Source organism: Lissotriton helveticus, chromosome 12 (genome assembly GCF_964261635.1).
Source record: "Lissotriton helveticus chromosome 12, aLisHel1.1, whole genome shotgun sequence".
Classification (NCBI taxonomy): domain Eukaryota; kingdom Metazoa; phylum Chordata; class Amphibia; order Caudata; family Salamandridae; genus Lissotriton; species Lissotriton helveticus.
In genome coordinates this window covers 203,306,243-203,328,827 of record NC_136073.1, presented here as the reverse complement: position 1 = coordinate 203,328,827, position 22,585 = coordinate 203,306,243, and the positions used below count along the sequence as shown (strand labels likewise).

Here is a 22,585-nt window from a genome sequence, read left to right as displayed (position 1 = left end):
CGCTTATAGGCCCCTGCAAACCACCTTTTTTTTCCAGCTCTACATATTGGTGTGTAAGGCAATCAGGCTGTGCCACATGGGCTGGAGTGAGAGGCCAGAGTTTGGAATGTGTTTTTGGCGTTTGTTGTCCTGTTTTATTATCTGCTAGGCAGGTTTTTACTGTTGAATTCCCTGATATTAAAACGAACATTGACTGCAGTGAGCTCAAATCCATGCAGTCTTCCACATCATGAAAACACGTATATAGCGTTTCTTTACCAGTTCAAGCCTGCCCCAATTTGCAAACATGGGCCACATTTTTAGGATCTAATTCACAAATAGGGCCACTTTTATTTTGGTGCCTGGGCCTGTTTTCTGTTCTTTATTGTACATTGTGCAGTGGGAGCTAGAGTGGTAGTTCCAACATTATTCCTGCATATTTAATAAATCATAATGGAGTCTTATGTGAACAGTTTACACCAATTGCTTTTATTACACTTTTGTACTTTTCTATGTAGACTGTGTTATACAGGCATTATTTTTTGTCCTTTAAAAAAATACACAACGGTGAAAACATATTTGTCATTTTTTTTACAGTGCAGAAGGAAATTAAAAATGTGTCACATCCAAATTTTTAAACATTTAAAAAACAACAATGAAAAAAGTAAGTCCGTCGTATGTACATGTATATAAAACATACAGAATTGCTTGTTTTTACACTGTTCTGGTTTTATTTTATATTTACATTTACTATCTAAAAAGTTCTTCACGGCAAATATTGCCAACAAAGTACACCGCTTTAATACTGATAAAATGAGGCTATGAGGTGTCTCTCGATAGGAGAAAGAATAAAAATAGTACAATAAATAACAGGAAGCGCCTTGATGTAAAAAGTGCTGTAATATCTCTGCAAGGAGCTACCCCGAAATCGTGTGTTTAAGTACAGTAACGTCCCAAATGTTTCTGGAGCTAAAATGACACTTGGCTGGCATCATAAGTGTCCGAGGTGAACAGTAAGAAGGAAACCTGTCTGCATAATAATGATAAGAAACCGTTCTGAGTGGCAAATATGTTACTCCCAAAAAAAGGAAAAAATGCTTTAGAGGAACACAGGTGCATTGATTATAACTCCTTTTTTTTACGGCATTTAAAATGAATGATTTGCTTTTTCTAGAACAGGGCACTGGAGATGTCTGGAATATTAAGGCAATGTTAGCATCGCGCATGTAGAAATAAGTGACTTTGCGTCACCACATTTGTTGGGCAATGATTTAGAAAAAAAATAGATATTAAAGTAGTTATTATAAATCTAACGCTGTGTTTAAATCATCATTTAGTTACAGTATCCAGGTTTCTTAAATTCAGGCGTTCTGTTTTTTCCCCATCAGAATTTTTTTTTAAAACAATGCGCAAAAGTATTTTTTAAGATATATCTCTTACGTGCACAGCATCATCACTCATACAATATCGACTTGTCGTTTTTGTAGCACAGAAAAAGAAAGATAATTTTTGTGGGGATTTGTTCAACTGGCACAGTTACATTTTTGAAAATAAAAAAAAACACAGCTCCGTGTGTTCACCATCCTCCTTCAGGCCAAGGACAGAGACATCAAAGTTGAAAGATATTCCATAGTCTGCTCTGGTTATATACCTCAAGGGGAGATGGGCTGTGCCCTGGGTGTGGAGGGGTCTGGAAGAGTCCACTGACTCCCCGGATGTGGGGGTGGCTGGACCCTACCGTGGAGGGTCCTAGCTTCCTATAGCACATGTCCTTGCATGTCCTGGGTGGCTGCCCCAATGCGCCCCGCTAAGGCATCACATGACGCAGGGCTTGATGTCCTGGTATGTCACCTGCTGGTGGTAGTAGGAGCCGCTGTTGGCCGGGTGCATGGCCGACGAGGCCATAGTGTTGAAAGAAAAGACGAACTCTTTCCGGTCGCACAGGCTGGGCGATTGTGTGTGGTACCGGGGGATTCCTGCACGAGAAAGAGAGAAAGGACACTCATCACTGTCTACTCATGTATCATATCATAATCATCTTTATTCGATTCAGAGTGATGAATCATAAAAGTGTACATACAGACATTTAAAAGAATTTAAAAAAATGTTTTTTAAAAGATAAAAGTACAGATAAAAAGCATGTGCAATTTAGCATATAGCAGTTAGTGACTCCCTTCTGAAAATAGCACCCTCAAGAATCTAACTAATACCACACATGAATGCAAATTTGGAAGTGATTGTAAATATAAATAGGTCGGCCTACATTCTCTAAAATGTAGTTATTTCAATAGAGGCTTGATAAACGAAATCCTCAGATCCTTATAAAATGTACAAAAAACAGTAAACTGTCTACTCACAGCAGGAGCACCATACAAAGAACAGAAACCAACAACTTTTAAAGTATACAGCACATAGCAGCATCAATCAGAACACAGGGCGCATTGAACCCTAGATATCTGATTTTACAGTACATACATCTTTTACATATAATATACTGACCCCAGCCATCGGATGATAGAAAGCACTGAACCCCAGACACCATCAGATCACAGAGAGCACTGAACCCCAGACACCATCAGATCACAGAGAGCACTGAACCCCAGACACCATCAGATGATAGAGAGGACTGCACCCCAGCCATCAGTATACAGAGCATTGAGCCCCAGTCATCATCATAAAGAGCACTGAGCCCCAGCCATCAGCATAAAGAGCACTGAGCCCCAGCCATCAGCATAAAGAGCACTGAGCCCCAGCCATCAGCATAAAGAGCACTGAGCCCCAGGCATCAGCATAAAGAGCACTGAACCCCAGCCATCAGCATAAAGAGCACTGAGCCCCAGCCATCAGCATAAAGAGCACTGAGCCCCAGCCATCAGCATAAAGAGCACTGAGCCCCAGGCATCAGCATAAAGAGCACTGAACCCCAGCCATCAGCATAAAGAGCACTGAACCACAGGCATTAAATGATAGAGAGCACTGAGTCCCAGCCATCAGCATAAAGAGCACTGAGCCCCAGCCATCAGCATAAAGAGCACTGAGCCCCAGCCATCAGCATAAAGAGCACTGAACCCCAGGCATTAAATGATAGAGAGCACTGAGCCCCAGCCATCAGCATAAAGAGCACTGAGCCCCAGCCATCAGCATAAAGAGCACTGAGCCCCAGCCATCAGCATAAAGAGCACTGAGCCCCAGCCATCAGCATAACGAGCACTGAGTCCCTGCCATCAGCATAAAGAGCACTGAACCCCAGGCATTAAATGATAGAGAGCACTGAGTCCCAGCCATCAGTGGAGAGCACTGAGCCCCAGTCATTAAATGATAGAGAGCACTGAGTCCCAGCCATCAGCATAACGAGCACTGAGCCCCAGCCATCAGCATAACGAGCACTGAGCCCCAGGCATTAAATGATAGAGAGCACTGAGTCCCAGCCATCAGCATAACGAGCACTGAGCCCCAGCCATCAGCATAACGAGCACTGAGCCCCAGCCATCAGCATAACGAGCACTGAGTCCCTGCCATCAGCATAAAGAGCACTGAACCCCAGGCATTAAATGATAGAGAGCACTGAGTCCCAGCCATCAGTGGAGAGCACTGAGTCCCAGCCATCAGCATAACGAGCACTGAGCCCCAGCCATCAGCATAACGAGCACTGAGCCCCAGCCATCAGCATAACGAGCACTGAGTCCCTGCCATCAGCATAAAGAGCACTGAACCCCAGGCATTAAATGATAGAGAGCACTGAGTCCCAGCCATCAGTGGAGAGCACTGAGTCCCTGCCATCAGCATAAAGAGCACTGAACCACAGGCATTAAATGATAGAGAGCACTGAGTCACAGCCATCAGTGGAGAGCACTGAGCCCCAGCCATTAGATGATAGAAAGCACTGAGCCTCGGCCATTAGATGAGAAAGACAGCACTGAGCTTCTTCCATTAGACGATAGAGAGCACTGCGCCCCAACTATTAGTCTAGAGACTGAGCACTGCGCCCCAACTATTAGTCTAGAGACTGAGCACTGCGCCCCAACTACTAGTCTAGAGACTGAGCACTGCGCCCCAACTATTAGTCTAGAGACTGAGCACTGCGCCCCAACTATTAGTCTAGAGACTGAGCACTGCGCCCCAACTATTAGTCTAGAGACTGAGCACTGCGCCCCAACTATTAGTCTAGAGACTGAGCACTGCGCCCCAACTATTAGTCTAGAGACTGAGCACTGCGCCCCAACTATTAGTCTAGAGACTGAGCACTGCGCCCCAACTATTAGTCTAGAGACTGAGCACTGCGCCCCAACTACTAGTCTAGAGACTGAGCACTGCGCCCCAACTATTAGTCTAGAGACTGAGCACTGCGCCCCAACTATTAGTCTAGAGACTGAGCACTGCGCCCCAACTATTAGTCTAGAGACTGAGCACTGCGCCCCAACTATTAGTCTAGAGACTGAGCACTGCGCCCCAACTATTAGTCTAGAGACTGAGCACCGAGCCCCAACTATCAGTCTAGAGAGCACTGTGCCCCAAGCATGAGTTGATATATGAAGCTCTCGGCTCAGCCATTAGATGACAGACAGTGTGGAGCCTCAGCCATAAGAATATACAGAATAGAGAACCCCAGCTCTCTGAATGTGGAGATTACTTCACCAAAACCACCCAAACATAAAGAACACAACCCACCCACGAGAGTATAGAGAACCGAAGTCACCATAACACAGAGAGCCCGCAGTCCCAGTCCCATAACGAGCAAACACCAGCAGGTAGTCAATGCAAGGACATAACACCCAGATAGCCCCCGACATTAACACCCAGTTTGCCCCAGACATTACATTACTGAGACCATTTAGCACCTGCAAGACAAATATGGGACAAACGTGGCTCCTTTAACCTCCTCGCCAGAGAACACCAAGTCAGGTCATCGAAATTCAGAGAAATATGAGCTTCAGACAGCAGAACACAGTAAACTCTCAGCCCCAACCAAGAAACTCTACAGAACACCATTCCAGCATTACCCACAGCCACTCCCAGTGCCCCATCTGTTCCCAAAAGGGAAAGAACAGAGAGAACATTGAGCCAAGCCTTTGGTGGCAGGGGTAGAATAAAAGAAATTAATTGGCCACCACTCACATCAGTAAGAGGCCACAGAAGACACAACCATAACCGGCCATGGCAGAGATATCCACTCGTCTCCCCAGCAGGCACATGGCTCTCATAACTATTACCCAGATGTAACTATCACTATCCAGCTTTAGTCATTCATAGCAGGTGCCGGACCCATGTGCCAGGGATCCCTGCCTATGCTTCAGCCAACTCCACCCTTCAGCAGGAACACCTATTCAGGTATCCATGTTCAGAAGGGCCCACACTGCAATTCCATGAACACTCAACCAATGCTGGAGCTCTACTAGTTCCAAGAACGGTTAGCTAGCTCTACCGTTGGAATTGATCAATCAATCAGTGTGCTTATGAAGCACGACTACACGCCCGTAAGTGTCTCAAGGTGCTGGTTTGGGGGGGATCTGCGGTTCAGTCAAAAAGCCAGGTTTTGAGGTCCTTCCTGAATTATGGCAGTGATAGTGATTGCCTGAGATGCAGAGGCAGGGAGTACCAGGGCTTCGCAATGAGGTAGGAGAAGGATCTTCATTCAGGTATGCTCTTGCAGATCGGTGGGATGGAGGCCAGGGCCAGTTTGGCAGAGCGGAGATGTCTGGTGGGAGTGTAGAAAGAGAGGTGGTGGATAACTATGTAGATGCAGCGTTGTGGAGGGCTTTGTAGGCATGCATGAGAAGCTGGAAGGTGTTTCTCTTGTTGACAGCAAGACAGTAAAGGTCTCTCAGGGGGCCAGTGATATGCTTGTGGCGTGGGATGTTCAGGATGAGTCTAGCAGAGGCATTCTGGATGGTCTGCAGTATTTAGGAGTTTTTGGGTAGTGCAGGCATAGAGTGTGTTGCAGTAGTCGAGTCTGCTGCTGACGAGTGCATTTTTCCTGGACTTTGGTGGGGATCAACTTGAAAACCTTACGAAAGAGGCAGAGCGTACGGAAACAGGAGGACTAAACGGCATTGATTTCGCAGTTCATTGAGAGCGGAGTGTCCAAGATTATGCAGAGATTTTGTGTGTGCGGTCCGAGGGTGTGGGGGATTCCGAGTGCTGCAGGCCTACCAAGAGCCATCCCAGGCTGAGGATAGCCCTTGAGCATTTTAAGACTGGTTGGCCAGGGTTGGCCATGCCATGAACACTTAGTTCTAAACCGCTGGCAATCCCATGAGCAATCAGTTAGCCTTTAGCATAATGAAAATGAGTCAACTGAAGGACTCAAGCAATTCCGAGACCAATCATTTAGTGCTGGTGATTCCACTAGCAATTAGCCAATTCTAGTGCTCAAGAAATTCTAAGTATGTTTAGCCAGCATTGTCAATCTGAGAAAACCTTGCCAGATCTCTTGCTCTAGAAAGTGCTCTAGAATTCCAAGAATGGTCAACCAGCATTGACCGTGCCAAGAACACTTGCCCAGATATAATGCTGTAGAAATTCCAAGAACGGTTAGACAGCATTGCCCATGCCATGAACGTTTGAGCAAATCTAGTGATCTAGAAATTCCAAGAATGGTTAGCCAGTGTTGGCCATTCCAAGAACAATTGGCCAGATCTAGTGCTCTAGGAATTCCAAAAAGGGTTAGCCAGCATTGGCCATTCCAAGAACACTTGGCCAGATCTAGTGCTGTAGAAATTCCAAGAAGGGTTAGCCAGCATTGGCCACTAGAAATTCCAAGAATGGTTAGCAAGTGTTGGCCATTCCAATAACAATTGGCCATATCTAGTGCTCTAGGAATTCCAAAAAGGGTTAGCCAGCATTGGCCATTCCAAGAACGCTTGGCCTGATCTAGTGCACCAGAAATTCCAAGAACGGTTAGCCAGAGTTGGCCATTCTAAGAACATGTGTCCCGATCTAGTGCTCTAGAAATTCCAAAAAGGGTTAGGCAGACTTGCCATTCCAAGAACACTTGGCCTGGTCTAGTGCTCTAGAAATTCCAAGAACAATTAGCTAGCATTGGCCATTCCACGTACGCTTGGACATATCTAGCGCTCTAGAAACTCCGAGAACAGTTAGCCAGCATTGGCCAAGCCATGGCCACTGAGCCAGCTCTATAGCGCTAGAAACTCCCAGAGCAGTCAGTCAGCCTTGGGCACCCCAAGAACGGGTCAGCTCAAGAGCTTGAGCCATTCGTAGAATGGTGCAACAGCTCTGTCCGTTCCAGTAACACTTTGGCACGTCTAGAGCTCTCGCAATTACGAGAACAGTCAGCCTGCTCTGGAAATTCCACAAACATCTAGTCAGTTCTAATGCTCTAGAAATATCCAGAACAGTTAGTTCCAAAAGCAGTCCCCCCCGCCTTGGCCATTCAGTGAATACTTAGCCCCTTCGCTGCGGGGGTTAATCCCCCGCTGTGCTTGGGGGAGAGGGGGCGCGCACAACGCCCGCATGCTCATGACGAGCTCAGCTCTTCACAGGTGCATTACCTGCCATGGAACGCTCAGCACAGCAGGGGAATTCTCCCCGCACCTGAGCGTTCCACGGCTCATGACGAGCTGAGCTCGTCATGAGCACCAGAGCGCCGTGGCTCATGATGAGCTCAGCTCGTCATGAGCGGGGAAGAGGTTAAACGGCTCTAGAGCTCTTGAGTCTAGTAACACTTAGCCAGCATTGGCCATATACCTATCACTGCGTTATAATTATTCCAGAGAGAGTTAGACAGCTCCAACATTGGCAGGGACACTAGTCCAGCTCTAAGCATCCTCAAAAGGCAAGCCCTGGCCAGTTCTAGAGCGCCAGGCCATTCCACGAACACTGAAGCTGCTCTTCTAGGAACAATCAGCCAGCCAAGGCTATTCCCTGAGAACTTGGTCAGCTCCAGAGCTTCAGAAATCCCTGGCCATACAAATACCACTGAGTTGTACTTACCTCATGAACACTTACCGGCCTCCAGAGCCCTAGCAATTCTAATTCCAAGAATGAGTGACCAGCCCTGTCATTGCAAAGAGCAGTGAGCCAGCACGGGTCACAGCATGGACACTCAGGCAACTCTACTTGCTCTAGAAATAATACTTTTTAAAAACAAGAACTTGGCCAACCCCTCAGTAACCTTACAAAAACAAACGTTGGCCAACTGTAACTGTCCCTATTAGCAGGGCTACTGAAATTATGTGATTATGAGGCCGCGGCGTTTTCTGCATAGTTATGGATTTGCAGTATTTGCCACATAATCCTATAATTTGCTGCATAATCTGCAGGTTTTAAGAAAGAAAGTGTTCCTAGCGCAAATGGATCAAAAGTTACTAAAAACGCAGCGACAGGTGTTGCCTGCAAAGGAAGGCCATTCGCAAAGTTTGACTAGCCACCAGTCCTTTGAATAATGATGTATTTGAATATTAAACTGTTACTAATGAGGTCAAAGATATGCTCAGGCTCTCTGAACATTTTAAAAATGATAATATATGAAGTAAAAAATGATAGATGATAAAGTAACACCAGCACAATACGTACGCATTGTGCTGTATAATTTACCTTTATTGCGCATAATTTAGACAACACTGGTGCATAATTTGGCCCTCCCCTGCCGCATAGTCCCAGAGGCCTGTCCATATTTAATTTCGCCATACCTCCTTTTATTTCGTGACAGAACCCTCAGACCGCTCTGGTCACTGCAGAAACATTTATCCAGTTCTGAAAACAAACAGCAGGGACAGAACGCGGGCCAGCTGCGGCCACTGCGGGGCCACTCATCCGGCTCGAAAAACCAAAGCCTTCATCGGCCAAATCTGGTGCCTGCGCGCGCTCGGCCAGGCCTACTTCCCGAGAGAGACTGAGCGCTCGGGCGGCCCTCGCCTCTGTGCGCAGACCCGGGACACGTCGAGCAGCGCCCGCAGGCAGAGACGGGGCAGGATGCGCGGAAAATGTCCGTGGACTGCCGGGATCCCGGTTTAAACCCTCTAGTTTACAAAAAAAGTAAACTTTTTTATGACATTTTACGTTGTAATTAAATGTCTAAATACATTGACCGAAATCGACTGGGGTAGTGTGTGGGCCGGCGTGGGTGCGAGGGCTCAGACAAGGCCGCACCCCTGAGGTCGAAGATGTTTTTGGAACATAATCCGGGGCGCATTTGAAGTCAAATTTGGCTTCAGTGGTTCTTCGCTGTGTGAGCTCTCGGCCTCCCTGGTTGCAGTGCGCCGCCCGCGCCGTTATACTTCCCGCATCAAGTAGCGCTTATTATTTAAAAATATATATTTATATAGGCAGAGCCAAAGGTCGGGCTTGCTGAGTGTCAATTCTTGTCTGGTCACCTCAGGTCTCTTTCTTCCACCTCTCAACACTTCCTTTCTCTTTATCTCCCTTTGCGGTTATTTTTTTCAGTCATTTTTTGGATGTCACAGTTTCCCTTTCCCTCGCTCCGTCTTTCTTACTTTTCCACCTTTTTCCCTCTTGCCACGTCAAAGTATGATGGTGAAAAATAAGTCCCTGACCCCAGAAATAATGCCGGTGTCCACCACCCGCAACCACCGGGACGAATTAAGCCTAGTAGGGCAGTATCAGGGCAAGTACATATGTGATTTATAAAGGGAGAGATTATTACATGCACAGAAAAGATAGGGAAATGATAGGGCGTATTTTAAAGGCATGCTGCATTTGGTCACGTTTTATATATTTATTTTTTTCACGCATAGGATAACATTTTTTAAATTGAGGCGCGCCAAAGCCAGCTATCAAACCAGCAACTTGTTCCTGACGTGGACAGCGGGGTCTAACAAGCGGTGCGCGAGCAGCCATGTTAAAGCAGTAGTAGTAAACATCAATAACCTTGTATGATGGGCGCCATTTTAGGAATATGTATTAAATAATAACGGTTCTGTTTGCCGGATGTTGACCTGCTTCTACAAATGCGACCACTAACATACCAACGACACAGAAGGTATGTACAACTTGAATACATATAATGCTAAACAAGCCACAGATTTGGGCCTGTTACTCGCGAAACAGGGAAATCCAGTCACATTTTCGGGGAATCCCTGACGAGTATATATGAGGTAAATTACATGTAATAATGGTTGCCAGTGGAGATTATGCAGGTGTGTCACAGACCAGAACAGCAATACTGCGGGTTGAACGGTTGCTGTTGACATTTGGCTGCAAACTACATGTCGCAGGTTCGAATCCCGAGAAAGGTCAGCATTTTATCAGTGCAGATAAAATGAGTATCACCGAGCAGACATATTTCACCAGATCCATTAGACTGGAGCGCAAACAGATAGTCCTAGTATGTTGGCGCTCGCTGCTACCTCGGGCAGCAGTTCACAGGAAGGACCTTAGATGCCAGATACATTTTCAATCCGGTTTCCAGTATTTGTTGACTTTTTTCACCTTTCCTCCACTGCATATTACAGGACATATTTTACAACATAAATATTGCTTCCTTGACTATTTTGGGGAAAGTTGCGTCGCAGCCTCTTTACTGCTCTGACAGCGCCACGGTTGCAACTAAGGCAGCCAAAGGGGGAAACATGTAATGTGCATTATTCGCATTACACAACAATCTTATTTATAAAAGGCACGCTTTTACACTATTTTATTTAAAGACGCAAACGGAAGGTATATGTCGCTACGGCCCACATGGCCATAGCGCAATTAAAATATTTAGAAGTAAAAATAAAGCTAGCTTTGTAGTTAGATGAGCTATCGAACTCTTTAGCATGTGTTTTTTTTATTATTATTAAGCATGTTCGTAGGAAAGTGGCGTTCAAGAGTCTGGCCAAACTTCAGCGACTTTTCTCTTTTATTATGCAGGTCACTGCTTTTGGGAAACACCACCGTCCAACTTTTGGCAACGGGTTCTGCATTGTCTAGCACAATTTAAATTATTTGTAGAGCGGGGGAAATAATAACAATGTATTCATTTAATTTGCTACGTTAATACTTTACATGCCAATATACTTTAAACAGAGCATGATATATATATATATATATATATATATATATATATATATATATATATATATATATATATATATATATATATATATATATATATGTATATATTTCTTGCTATTATTGCTGTGTTTATACACATCATGCATGGTGCAGATCGGGAGTCTCTAAACCTGAAATCTAGCCTGGAATAGTGAAATGTTCTTTTGTGGTTTGGGGTTGGTATCATTTTTGGCAAGCTCGGGCAAGAATTTGTAGCCAGTTCCTTTAAAAGATTAGGGACCTATTCACAGGGCAGAAGTGGTAAGGGTTCCTTCGAGCTGTGATTTATTTATTGACACGCTTGTTTGCATTTTACTTGTGGGGTCGGTATTTTGCGGGGAGCAGGCAGTGAGCGACCCAAGCGCCCCGAAGCCCCGACCGCCACTAAAGACGGGAACAGGACGCAGCAGAAGGGTCAGTGTCTGCCTTCTGACGTCAGACCCGGCCCTGACTGGAATCGCCGCGGTGGGCCACGGAGCTCCAGACACAAGCGCTGTTGTGCTGAGCTGCGCCCATCACATCGCAAATCCGAAGCAGATGTGGAGCCCGGGGCCGCGGCCCCCAACGAAGCTCGGCTCCGGCACCGCAGAGCTGGGGAAGCGTTTAATAGAGCGGCCCGCGTGCCTTGTGCGGAGACGGGGAGTATGGAAAGGGCCTTCAATCCATATAGCGCCAGTTGTACCCTATCCGGGGCCGGCCAGGAGCAATGCTCCAAATAGGGCCGACTGAGCACTATCAGGGCTGGCGAGGAGCTACATAGCACCGCTCACTGGCCCGACGTGGAGTAATGTTCCGCATAGCGCAGTCTGGGCCCTATTTTGGGGTACAGGGATATGTTCGACATAGCGCCTCATACCAGGGCGGCGAGGAGCAATGTTCCATATAGCGCCGCCGGTGAGCCCTAGCGCAGTAATTTAAATGGGCAGGTATTCTCCGGTTCTGCGTGCCTGCACTTCGTTCATTTAAATGGGAGAGTATCTGCACTTCTTTCATTTGAATGGGAGAGTATCTACACTGCTTTAATCTCAATGGGAGAGTATCTGCACGTCTTTTATTTGAATGTTTATTTATTTATTTATTTAGAAGTTTTCTATAGCGCTAACAAGACCCGAAGGTATCAGAGCGCTTCACAGTAGTGGGCATGAAAAAGAGAACAACATGAAATGTAAAAGTATCTGCACTTCTTTCATTTGAATGTGAGAGTATCTGCACTTCTTTCATTTGAATGGGAGAGTATCTGCACTTCTTTCATTTGAATGTGAGAGTATCTGCACTTCTTTCATTTGAATGGGAGAGTATCTGCACTTCTTTCCTTTGAATGTGAGAGTATCTGCACTTCTTTCATTTGAATGGGAGAGTATCTGCACTGCTTTAATCTCAATGGGAGAGTATCTGCACTTCTTTCATTTGAATGGGAGAGTATCTGTACTGCTTTAATCTCAATGGGAGAGTATCTGCACTTCTTTTATTTGAATGGGAGAGTATCTGCACTGCTTTAATCTCAATGGGAGAGTATCTGCACTTCTTTTATTTGAATGGGAGAGTATCTGCACTTCTTGCATTTGAATGCGAGCGTATCTGCACTTCTTTCATTTGAACGGGAGAGTATCTGCACTGCTTTAATCTCAATGGGAGAGTATATGCACTTCTTTTATTTGAATGTGAGAGTATCTGCACTTTCATTTGAATGGGAGAATATATGCACTTCTCAGAAAAATACCTTTGATGGAAGAATACCATCCCTTTTTGGGAGGAAACAGGTACTCGTGACACTGAGTACCAGCACTTCTATATTTTCATTTAAAGCACTGCCCGATCCTGAGGCGGAAGAGGCGCTCTGTTCCACATAGCGCCCTATGTATCCTATCCTGGGCCTGCGATGAGCTATGTTCCACCTAGCGCCATCTGTGCAGCCTCTGTGTCTTATCCTAGCACAGGCTAGGAGGAGTGTTCCACTTACCGCTATATGTGTCCGATCCTTGGGCCGGAGAGGAGCTACGCTCTGTGCAGCATCTGTGCCCTATACTGGCACGCGATAGGAGCTACGTTCCACATAGCGCTGTCTGTGCCCTATCCTTGAGCCGGCGATGAGCTACATTCCGCAAACCGCCGACTCTGCCCTATCCTGGATCCCATGACATCTGCGCGAGACCAGATTAATGAGAGCTCGAATTTGCGCAGTGTTTCCCACTCGATAACATTACACGTCCGGGAAGCCGCGTGGGGCTCGAGGGGCTCAGCGTGGGCCCGGGGTGGGCCCCATGCAGGGAAGGAAGTACACATATCAATTTTAATTATATTATTTTAGAGGCAGTGTATACCGTCATGTCAGCCATTTTAATAATCAAACCCCTAAAAGCATCTATTGTACCATATACATATCCCTGTCTAAGGATCCCAGTTTTGGGGGTCAGGGGGGAGCCGCCCCACACTCGATGTGTTTATCTCCTGCTTCTCTTAAGTTGCAGGCCCTACCTCAAACCAGCTCTTGCTTGCTCTGCATTACGGCTCCCTGGGGCCCCTCGCGCGTCTGTTTTCTGTGTCTTACAAGGCGTACAAAGTGCCTTGACATCGTGATGGCCGTTTCCTGCGGCTCCTATTCCACCCCCGACACGGAGTGACCTCTGGCCAGGGGCGTCATTAGGCTCCTGCAGTTTGTGCTGGCGCAGAGGGACCCAGCCGTCAACCCCCTAATTCCCCCGCCCAAGGAGTTTGCATAGCTGTGGGTTAAAACATATTGTATAACTCCGTCCTCCACGGTTTCTAAGCGCTGCAGATAACTGGCGTTACCCTGGCTCGCATTACGGAATGGCTTTTTTGAATGCATCTTTTAATGAACAGCCATATTCAAAGTAAAGCTATGTGAGTGACGTGCGCTCGGCGTCCCCTGTCACAAGAGAAGCAGTAAACACACCTTTATTGAAACCCGAATGATCGCAGCCTCTGCGGGCACGGGCTGGCCGGGTACCCAGGTCAGCCTGCAGCGGGGCCCATCCTTTGCACATGACCAGCGCGAGATGCAGTAGGGAAGGCTGCATTCGCAGTATGTCTCCTCCGAGAGATGTCAAACTAATTCTTGCTTTTCCAGCGGCTGACAGATGCCAGAGCTCGCGGGCCTTCCAGACGTTCCGCAGGGGGGGAGGGGGGGAGGGGGGGGGGGGGGGGTAAAACACCAGCGTTTACGGTGCTCGATTTGAGATGTAAAACGTCACCTTTCCCAGCGTTTCACTATTAAAATAGACGTTCAGCTTCGCCAGTGGTCATGGTGAGATTTTAAAGTACAGATGTTCAGAGTTTTAATGCGTTATTGGCAGCTTTCTCGGGGTTTCGATGTCAGATGTAAAACAAGGAATACTTTAGTAGTTCAAATTAGGTGTTAAGGGGCAGACCCTCGGTATCTCGGAGTTAGATGTAAAATGTCAGTGTTTACAGGTGGTAATAACTCAATGCAGAGAGTCAGGTTATCCAGTGTGTTAGCGTGAGAGATAAAAAAAATAGATTCGCGCAGTTCCGGGCAAGACGTAATAATTCGGATTTTCCAGTCCTTCAGAGTAATATATTAAATGCCATTTTTTTCGGGCCTCAGTCAGATATGAAAAGACATGAACGCTTTTCCAAAGGATCGGAAAAATAGCGTGGACCAGCCGATGAACTCACTCTGGAAGTAGCTGCCCGTGTGCACGAGGGGGTCTGCCTGGACCAACCGGAAGCGCGTCGCCCACCCCCTGCCCCTTGACCGGGGCTTAGACAGGTTCGATGTCAACAGAGCCAGGGGCACTTTCCCTCCACGAAGGACCGCTCTCGGGGGTGGGCTTTTCTCCTCCCACCCCTCACTGAGGGCAGAATAGGAAAACCCCCCTGAGGTTATTGGTTTTTGGTGGATGTGGAAGCAGTGGTGGGGGTTATGGCGGATTATGGCAGTGTCTCTGCGTGAGGTAATTTTGTGTACGTGTGCGCATGCGTGCATGTGTGTGGCCTTGTTTGGTGCGTGGTAGGCTGTTTTGTATCTGTGCACATGTGTCTGTTGTGTGAGGATGCATGTGCCTACGGTGATTTTTTTTAATCTGCGACTGTGTTATGTTTATGCGTGTGGTCTGTGTGTGTCTGGTGTAGTGTACTTCCTGTCCAGTTTGGCGTGCGACCACCGAATTATATAGCATGCACCTGGGTGTGCAACGTTGTTTCTTTGGATTGTGTGTGGACAATTGAGTGCCTCTTCGCTGTGAAATAACGTTTATATTGCTGGTGTGTTTTTGTTTGAGTTTGTGAGTGAGCGTGTGTGTTTGTGCCTGTGCAGATGTATGGTGTTTGTGAGGCCTGGGGAATGTATGTATGTGTGTGTTTGGTGAGTCTTTGTGAACTCGCGCCATCCGCTGGACGGGGACACGATCCCCGGTCCCTGTGGACTTGGGTCCCTGCCCGCCCCGGGCCTCCTCCCAGGCCCCGTCCCGCTGGCACCGCTGTAACTGCCGGACACTTCCAGGGCCTCCGGGAGCCGCAGACAGGCCGCCTCGGCCCGAGACGCTCAGATGTTATCCGGCGAGGAGTCCCGCTCGCTGCTCCGTTCCCAGGCTCCGAGCCCGCGGGGCAGAGGACTCCGGCTTAATGCCTCCCCGCAGCCCCGGGCCCGCTTTAAATGTGCTTTACACTTGGAGCGGGCCACAGAGACCAACGTTTGAAAAGTGTATCAGAATCGCAGCTGAAACCCCCACTTACCCTTCCTTATACGAACTTTAACACTTTCATAACATTCCATGTTCAAAGCTGCATGCCTTACGTGTAATGCGGGGTACGTAAATGTGCATGTCGCGTGCATGTCACACTATACACTGTCACACACATTAATGCCTATGCCTTGTGTATAACGCCGCCACTACTGGCAAATAATTCATGTGTTTAAATTTCATTATTTGTGTATATACCTTTAGTCAGGTTTGTAAAAACACAAATTAAGAGCTGTTACTACACACAGGCTCACACTGAAATATAGGTAGACTGTGGGTCACTGTGGGTATAACACGCAGCATGTCGTTACACAAATATCTGTTTGCGATATTTTATAAAGGTGCACATTATATATCCGATAATATATATATGTGACATCAAGCGACAACCTGCACAAACTCATATAGCTGTATAAAATATAAAAATATTGCAAGTACGTGTAAGCACATGAACACGTGCATGTTTCGAATGCACGTGTGTGTTGGGATGTGGTGATAGTAGGATGGCTAGATAGATAGATAGACAGACAGACAGACAGACAGACAGACAGATAGATAGATAGATAGATAGATAGATTGATTAAAAACAAATCCGATGTTCCTCGAGTTTTCCAAGTGGCAGTAACACAAAGAGTAAATATGCGAATGGCGATTTTAATTCGAGGTGTTCTGGTGGAAACTGCCTCACTCGTCGCTTCTGGAAGTTTACAAATGGTGTGTACGCGATGGCGTGAGAAGTGGGAGAGGGTGTGTGGGTGTGTGCTCTGTACACAACGCCCTGGAAAGGAGAGCGGCAGTGGGAACACGCTGGGGTCAGGGTGCACGACCTCTCCTCGGAGGGGGGGGGGGGGGTGGTGGCGCTCGTAGAACTGAAATAACGGGGTATATAAAGGGCGAGGCACACATATTTACATATGGGTGAGGCTGCATAGAGGAGGTGGATGGAGTACATAGGGTTTTATAGGCACGGGGGCATATCTTATTGAAAGAATGGGGTGCACAGGGTAATAAACAAGGCGGCATATCGAGACGCAATAATGTGTAGATAGCGTTACACTGGAAGGGCATCTTACTATAATATCGGGGTACCAGGGGTTATATAAGGGTGAGCTGCATACGTTTGCATATGGAATGGAACATAGGGTTCTATCAGGCTGCATTAGAATATGGGTCCATAGGTTAGAGAGTGAGTGACGGCTGCATACCTCCACATAGGGACGAAGCACACTTCAAGCCAGAGCGACGGACAGTACAGTGCGTCGTAAAGCGGGTACCAAGGCGCCTAGAACGCGTCTCTAGGAGCTGGCATACAGGGGGGACGGCGGCCGAGCTTGAAATGCAGGCGCGAAGGACCGATAAGGGTACGGAAGAGGATAGCGCGGATGGATGTTTATATACCACGTGGATTAAATGAAACTTGTATGATACGACAGGGCAGGAGGGCCATGGGGACTTTGGTACAGGGTACAGGGCGTGGGTAGCACCGCTTGCCACCCACAGGAGTTACTTTGTGTTTATAACGTCGTGGTACGATTAGAAGGAACATTGTCATGAGGATGGCGTAACATTGTTGTAGGGGTGGGCGTAATGTTGCTTGCTATAGCTGGAGGTAACATGGTTGTAAGGATGAGGTGATATTGTAGTGGGTACACTGGAAACTTGATTTTTTTTAGATAAGGATGTGAGCCACCTTGTCATAATGCTGGAGGTGTCCTGTTCTTTAGAATGAGGGGGGTAAAATTGTTATAGGCACTGCTTTGAATGGGACGTTCTCTGCTTTGAAAGGGAGAGTACCTGCACTTTTATGCAGGGCTCAATGCTTTTAGTGGGAAAGTGCCAACACTTCTCAGTGGCCCACAGGCCATTTGGGGCAGTGAGAATCTACACTGCTATAATTCCATCTCAATCACCCACTGGAATGTTGTGATTCTGCATCTACGGCTATAAATATATATATATATATATATATATATATATATATATATATATATATATATATATATATATATATATATATATATATATATATAACGTTGCCACATTTCCCACCCAATCCATCATCTACTGCATATTAATCTGCAGATTTAAACCAATAAATGTTTCTAGCACAAACAGCTCAAAGTTTACTAAAAGTTTGGCAAAGTTTTTGCGCACAGTAGAAAGACCCTTTAAAAAAAAGTTAACTGGTCATCTTTCAGCTGCATATTTCTGTATTTGGTTGTTAAACTGGTCTAATGGGGTGAAAACTTGGCCCAGATAGAATTATCATCTATCAGAATGACAAAATAATGAAGAAATAATAGCAGCAAATGTGCCGCATTGTGCCAGATAATTTGTCTTTCCTTGCCACATATTGTAGTAGACACTGCCACATAATTCCAGTGGCCCTGCTTATAAGGGTGGTGTTGTAAGGGTGGAGATAACATTACTCCTTATAGATAGAGGTACCCTTGTTATAAGAATGGGATTAACATTGTAATAAATACATTGGTGTGTTATAACAACTTGAGTAACTTGTTATTCTGTTGGGGGTGACCTGCTCGTTACAAGGATGGAGATAAGCTTGCTATAAGAATGGTGTAACATTGTTGTAAGGGTGGCCATAGCATTGTTATAGACGGAGGTAACATTATTATAAAGACTGGGGTTCTACTGTAAGAAGTACATTGGGAACTTGGTTTGTTATAGCAATGTGAGTAACTTGCTATATCGTTGGAGGTGAACTTTAGTTACAAGGGCGCAGGTAAGTTTGTTATAAGAATGGTGTAACATTGTTGTAAGGGTGGACATAACATTGTAATAAGGATGAGGTTACGTTGTAGCAAGTACACTGGCAGCATAGTTTATTATAAGGATGAGAGGAAATGTGTCATACTGTTTGAGGTGTCCTTTTTTTGTTACAAAGATGGTGGTAATACCATTATGAGGATGAGATAACGGTGTATGTAGTAAATACGCTGGTAACACAGTTTTTTATAAGGATGAGAGTGAACTATGTTAGAGCTGTCCCTTTTGTTGCAGGGACGGCGGTAATATTGTTCTAAAGAGGAGGTAGGAGCAGAGCCGGGCTTTAATGCAATGGATGGAAGTGGCATTGTTTGATACAAGGATGGGTGTCCTGGTGGTAAGGATGGGCGTAACCCTGCTTGAAAGAAGGACTGGGGTGACGTTGATATAAAGATGGCGGTATGGCTGTTTGTTCTAAGCGTGGAGAAGTGCCCGGTATACATGGAGGTGACGCACTCTGTTATACAGTGGAGGTAACCTTGTTATAATGATAACAACAGCAGTGCTAACTATGAGGACAGGAGTACCATAGTAGCAAGGAAGAGAGCAACACTGCTTGTTGTAATGATGGAGGTGAGGTGGTTAGGGTGACATTGCTTGTTTTGGATCCAGGTAACATTGGTACAAGAAGGGGAAACATATTTATAAGGAAATAGGCAACAGCACTTATAATGTATGGAGGTAATCTTATTTGTTACATGGAGGTACTCTTGTTTGCTACAGGGAGGTAAACCTTTTTGTTACAGGGAGGTGAACTAGTTTGTTATATGGATGAAGGTAACTTTGTTTGTAATACGGTTGGAGATTAACTCGTTTTCTATAAGGTAGAAGTAAAAAAGGTTTGTTATAGGTGTAGGTAACATGGTTTGCCACAGGGCAGAGATGTGGGCGAGGTATCACGGCCATAACGGGTAGGCAGTACCAGTTGAGGTAAAAGTGGGCAGCATGGGGTGGCATAAGTAAAGTGGTTGGTCCACGTGCTAGCAGTTCGGCGTTGTGGTATTAGATGGGTCGCATACTGCGGTGCACGGATGCGGTATGCAGCCTGATGTACAGAGTGCCATGTAGTTCGAGTATGCATACGGTAAACAACTTTGAGTAGATTAAGTAGAAGAGCTGTATAACGTGACGTATGCGAGTCTGATGACGCAGCATTGGTTGGCATCTATGGTGGCAGAAATTGAAATAATAATGAGTTTGCAAGGCCTTACATAAGAATAGGGGTAGCACTGGTTGGCATAGAGCAGGTAAGCATACGGCGGTGCAAGTTGAGATTACCTATATGGGGTACGGCTATTCGGCATCAGGTGTGTGGCATCATTTGAGAGGTAGTTTAGCATACCGTTGTGCCCAATGAGCTGGCCTGACAGGTCAGTGTTGGCTGTTTTTTGGGCTGTTAGGAGCGCTTTTTATGGCCAGGTGGGCCGGTTGTTACTGTTGTTTTCCCTGATGTTACAACAAACAGTGCCTGCAGCAAACAAAAATGCATGCAGCCTCCCACACCTTGCAAAATACTCCCAGCGTGCCTTTTCAAGTTCAAAGTGTGCCCAACTTGCAAATGTAGGCCCCATTTTTTTTAGCTCTTTGGTTAACTAACGGGAGCCAATTTTAATGTGGTTCCCTAGCCCATTTCATGCCCTAGTAATGTACCACTGCCTTACACTTGGATGCGGAGATAGTACAGGTTAGCCTAGCTTGGTTGACAGCCGCAAGGATGTAGCAATTGGGCACCACCGCCTGGTATTGGTATGTTCAGGACAAACTGGTTGGCATAAGCCGAGGAGCAGAGAGTGATAGAGATGTAACAATTAGGAACCACTGTCTAGCACTAGGATATCGGGGTACCACAGGTTGGCAAGGTGGATGGCACAGAGAGGTATAGAGATGGGGTGTCACTGCCTGACTTTACGTGGAGGTAGCACAAATTGGCTTAATGTGGGTGGCACAGAGAGGTGCAGGGATGTCACAACGGGACTCTACTGCCTGATATCAGGAAGAGGGGGCCAAACAGACTGGCATAAGGCGGGCATCTTACCTTGCAGGTCCGCCGTGCTGTGGCTGCTCTGGTGCAGGTACGGCTGGTCCAAGGGGTGCGAGGACAGAGGGTTGCTCCCGGAGTTGCAGGGAGACAGGGGCTGCTGCTTGATGTAGGGAGGGCCCCCTGACAGTCCGCCGGCGGCCGAGGGCCCCCAGCTAGGGGCCGAGCTAGAGTAGACCGAGTGGGGCTCCATCACCCCTCCGCCGGTGAGCAGCGGGGAGCCCGAGTCGTGGTGGGAGTAGTCTCCCCCGGAGCCCCCCGTGCACCCGCCCATGTAGGAGTGGCCCCCGTTGGAGGTGAGGTGGGACACCGAGTGGCCCCCCAGGCCCATGCCGTCCACGTTGCCGGACAGGTGGCCGTTCATCATGCCCATGCCGCCGCCGTCCAGGCCCAGGCCGCCGGGGGCGCAGGCCGAGCCCTGGAAGCTGTACGAGTCCGGGATGTGGTTGAAGCCCAGGCCGTTCATCATGCTGTACATGGGCTTGAGCGCCTGGCACTTGCGGCGGAAGCCGCGGGGCCGCCGGCGGAAGGAGCCCTCCTCGAACATGAACTCGGAGGCCGGGTCGATGGTCCAGTAGTGGCCCTTGCCCGGCCGGCCCAGGCCCTTGGGCAGCTTGATGAAGCACTCGTTGAGCGAGAGGTTGTGGCGCACCGAGTTCTTCCAGCCCTGGTAGGAGCCGCGGAAGAAGGGGAAGCGCGACTGCAGGAACTGGTAGATCTCGCTCAGCGTCAGCCGCTTGCTGGGCGAGCTCTGGATGGCCATGACGATCAGCGCGATGTACGAGTAGGGCGGCTTCTCGGGCCGCCGGATGCCGGCGCTGCTCTTCTTGGCCTTGGCGGCGCCCGACGAGGCGGCCTCCAGGGCGGGGGCCGGGCCGCCCCCCGGGTGCTTGTCGGGAGCCGCGGACATCGGGCTGCTCTGGGCCGGGGGCTGCGCCGAGGGCTGCTGGATCTCGGCCGTCATTGGGCGGGTTTGTGGGGTGGCCTGTGCGTCTGGACCAGTCCGACCCCGGGTTCAGGGGTCTGCGATCACCACAGGTGGGTGGCCTGAGATGGGGCTAGCTCAGGCTGCGCTCAGGTCCTGGGTGCTAGGCTGGGCTCACGTCCTTGGTGCTAGGCTGGGCTCACGTCCTTGGTGCTAGGCTGGGCTCACGTCCTTGGTGCTAGGCTGGGCTCTGCTGGACAGAGCTCGGCCTTCTCCCCTGGACTCGTTGCACTTTGATGGGCAGGCTGAAGCTCCCGAGTTGGCTGTGCTGGAGTCCACTTGGCTGAGCTCGTATCGGGGCTCCTTCGACCCACCCCAGCTCTGCTGGCCTGGGCCGAGCTGTTCGTTCTGCTGTGTTCCTCTAGACTGCGTTTTTGAACTTTTAGGTCGCTGTGGAAGTAGTCTCTTCTCTGTCTTGGCGCTGCTTTGCTAGAATTCTTTGGCTGAGCTTTGCTGTGCGTTTGCTCTCCTTTTGATTGAGCTCCTGTAGGCTCAAAGCCTTTTGACTGAACTCCTCTTGATCGATCGCCTCTTGACTGGGCTCCTATTGACTGAGTCCCCCCGGCAGGACTCCTCTCAGTTGAGCTCCAGGACTGAGCTCCTCTCGTCAGGGCGAGCTCCTCTGTCTGGGTTCTGCTTGACTGAGCTCCCCTCGGTCGGGCTCCCCTGCTCTCTGCCCCGGTAAGCAGTGCTGGTCCGCGCTGGCCTTCACTGGGCAGTCCTCGGACCCTCTCCGCAGGCTCGGCCTCCGTTTGTGAGATGCTGCAGATGTGGGCAGATGTTCCTCATCCCAGAGGCGCGCCTTTCTGCCCCCGCCCGGGGAGGACCGCCTTTACTTATCTCGTGTCAGCGACGACTGAGGCTTCTGACAGCCAGGACGTGGGGAGAGAGGAGCCCCGGGCCCAGCTCTTGCCCGGCCCGCCCCATTCCCTCGCCACGCCCCCTTCGCAGCCCCGGTGGCCACTTAAAGGGGCCTCGCACACGGAGCGCACCACTGGGGTGGGTGATTGGGGGTTTTCATTTCTATACCCTACCTGCAGACATCGAAAACCCATAATC

At 48.1% G+C, this 22,585-nt stretch overlaps 1 protein-coding gene across 1 annotated transcript; it reads right to left on the bottom strand.

Moving 5' to 3' along the window:
* Positions 1-447: 447 nt before the first annotated feature.
* Positions 448-22,384, bottom strand: FOXF1 (forkhead box F1). Its single transcript, XM_078669210.1, has 2 exons — positions 20,539-22,384; positions 448-1,955 (listed from the first exon to the last, which is right to left on the bottom strand). The coding sequence occupies exons 1-2, from the start codon at positions 21,503-21,505 to the stop codon at positions 1,795-1,797; spliced, it is 1,128 nt and encodes a 375-aa protein (XP_078525336.1). The 5' UTR covers positions 21,506-22,384; the 3' UTR covers positions 448-1,794.
* Between the last annotated feature and the right edge of the window lie 201 nt (positions 22,385-22,585).

Coding starts and splice junctions, on each gene's coding strand:
- FOXF1 (XM_078669210.1), bottom strand. CDS start 21,505: ATGACGGCCGAGATCCAGCAGCCCTCGGCGCAGCCCCCGGCCCAGAGC. Junction 1,956..20,538: donor CAGCACGGCGGACCTGCAAG/GTAAGATGCCCG, acceptor TTTCTCGTGCAG/GAATCCCCCGGTACCACACA.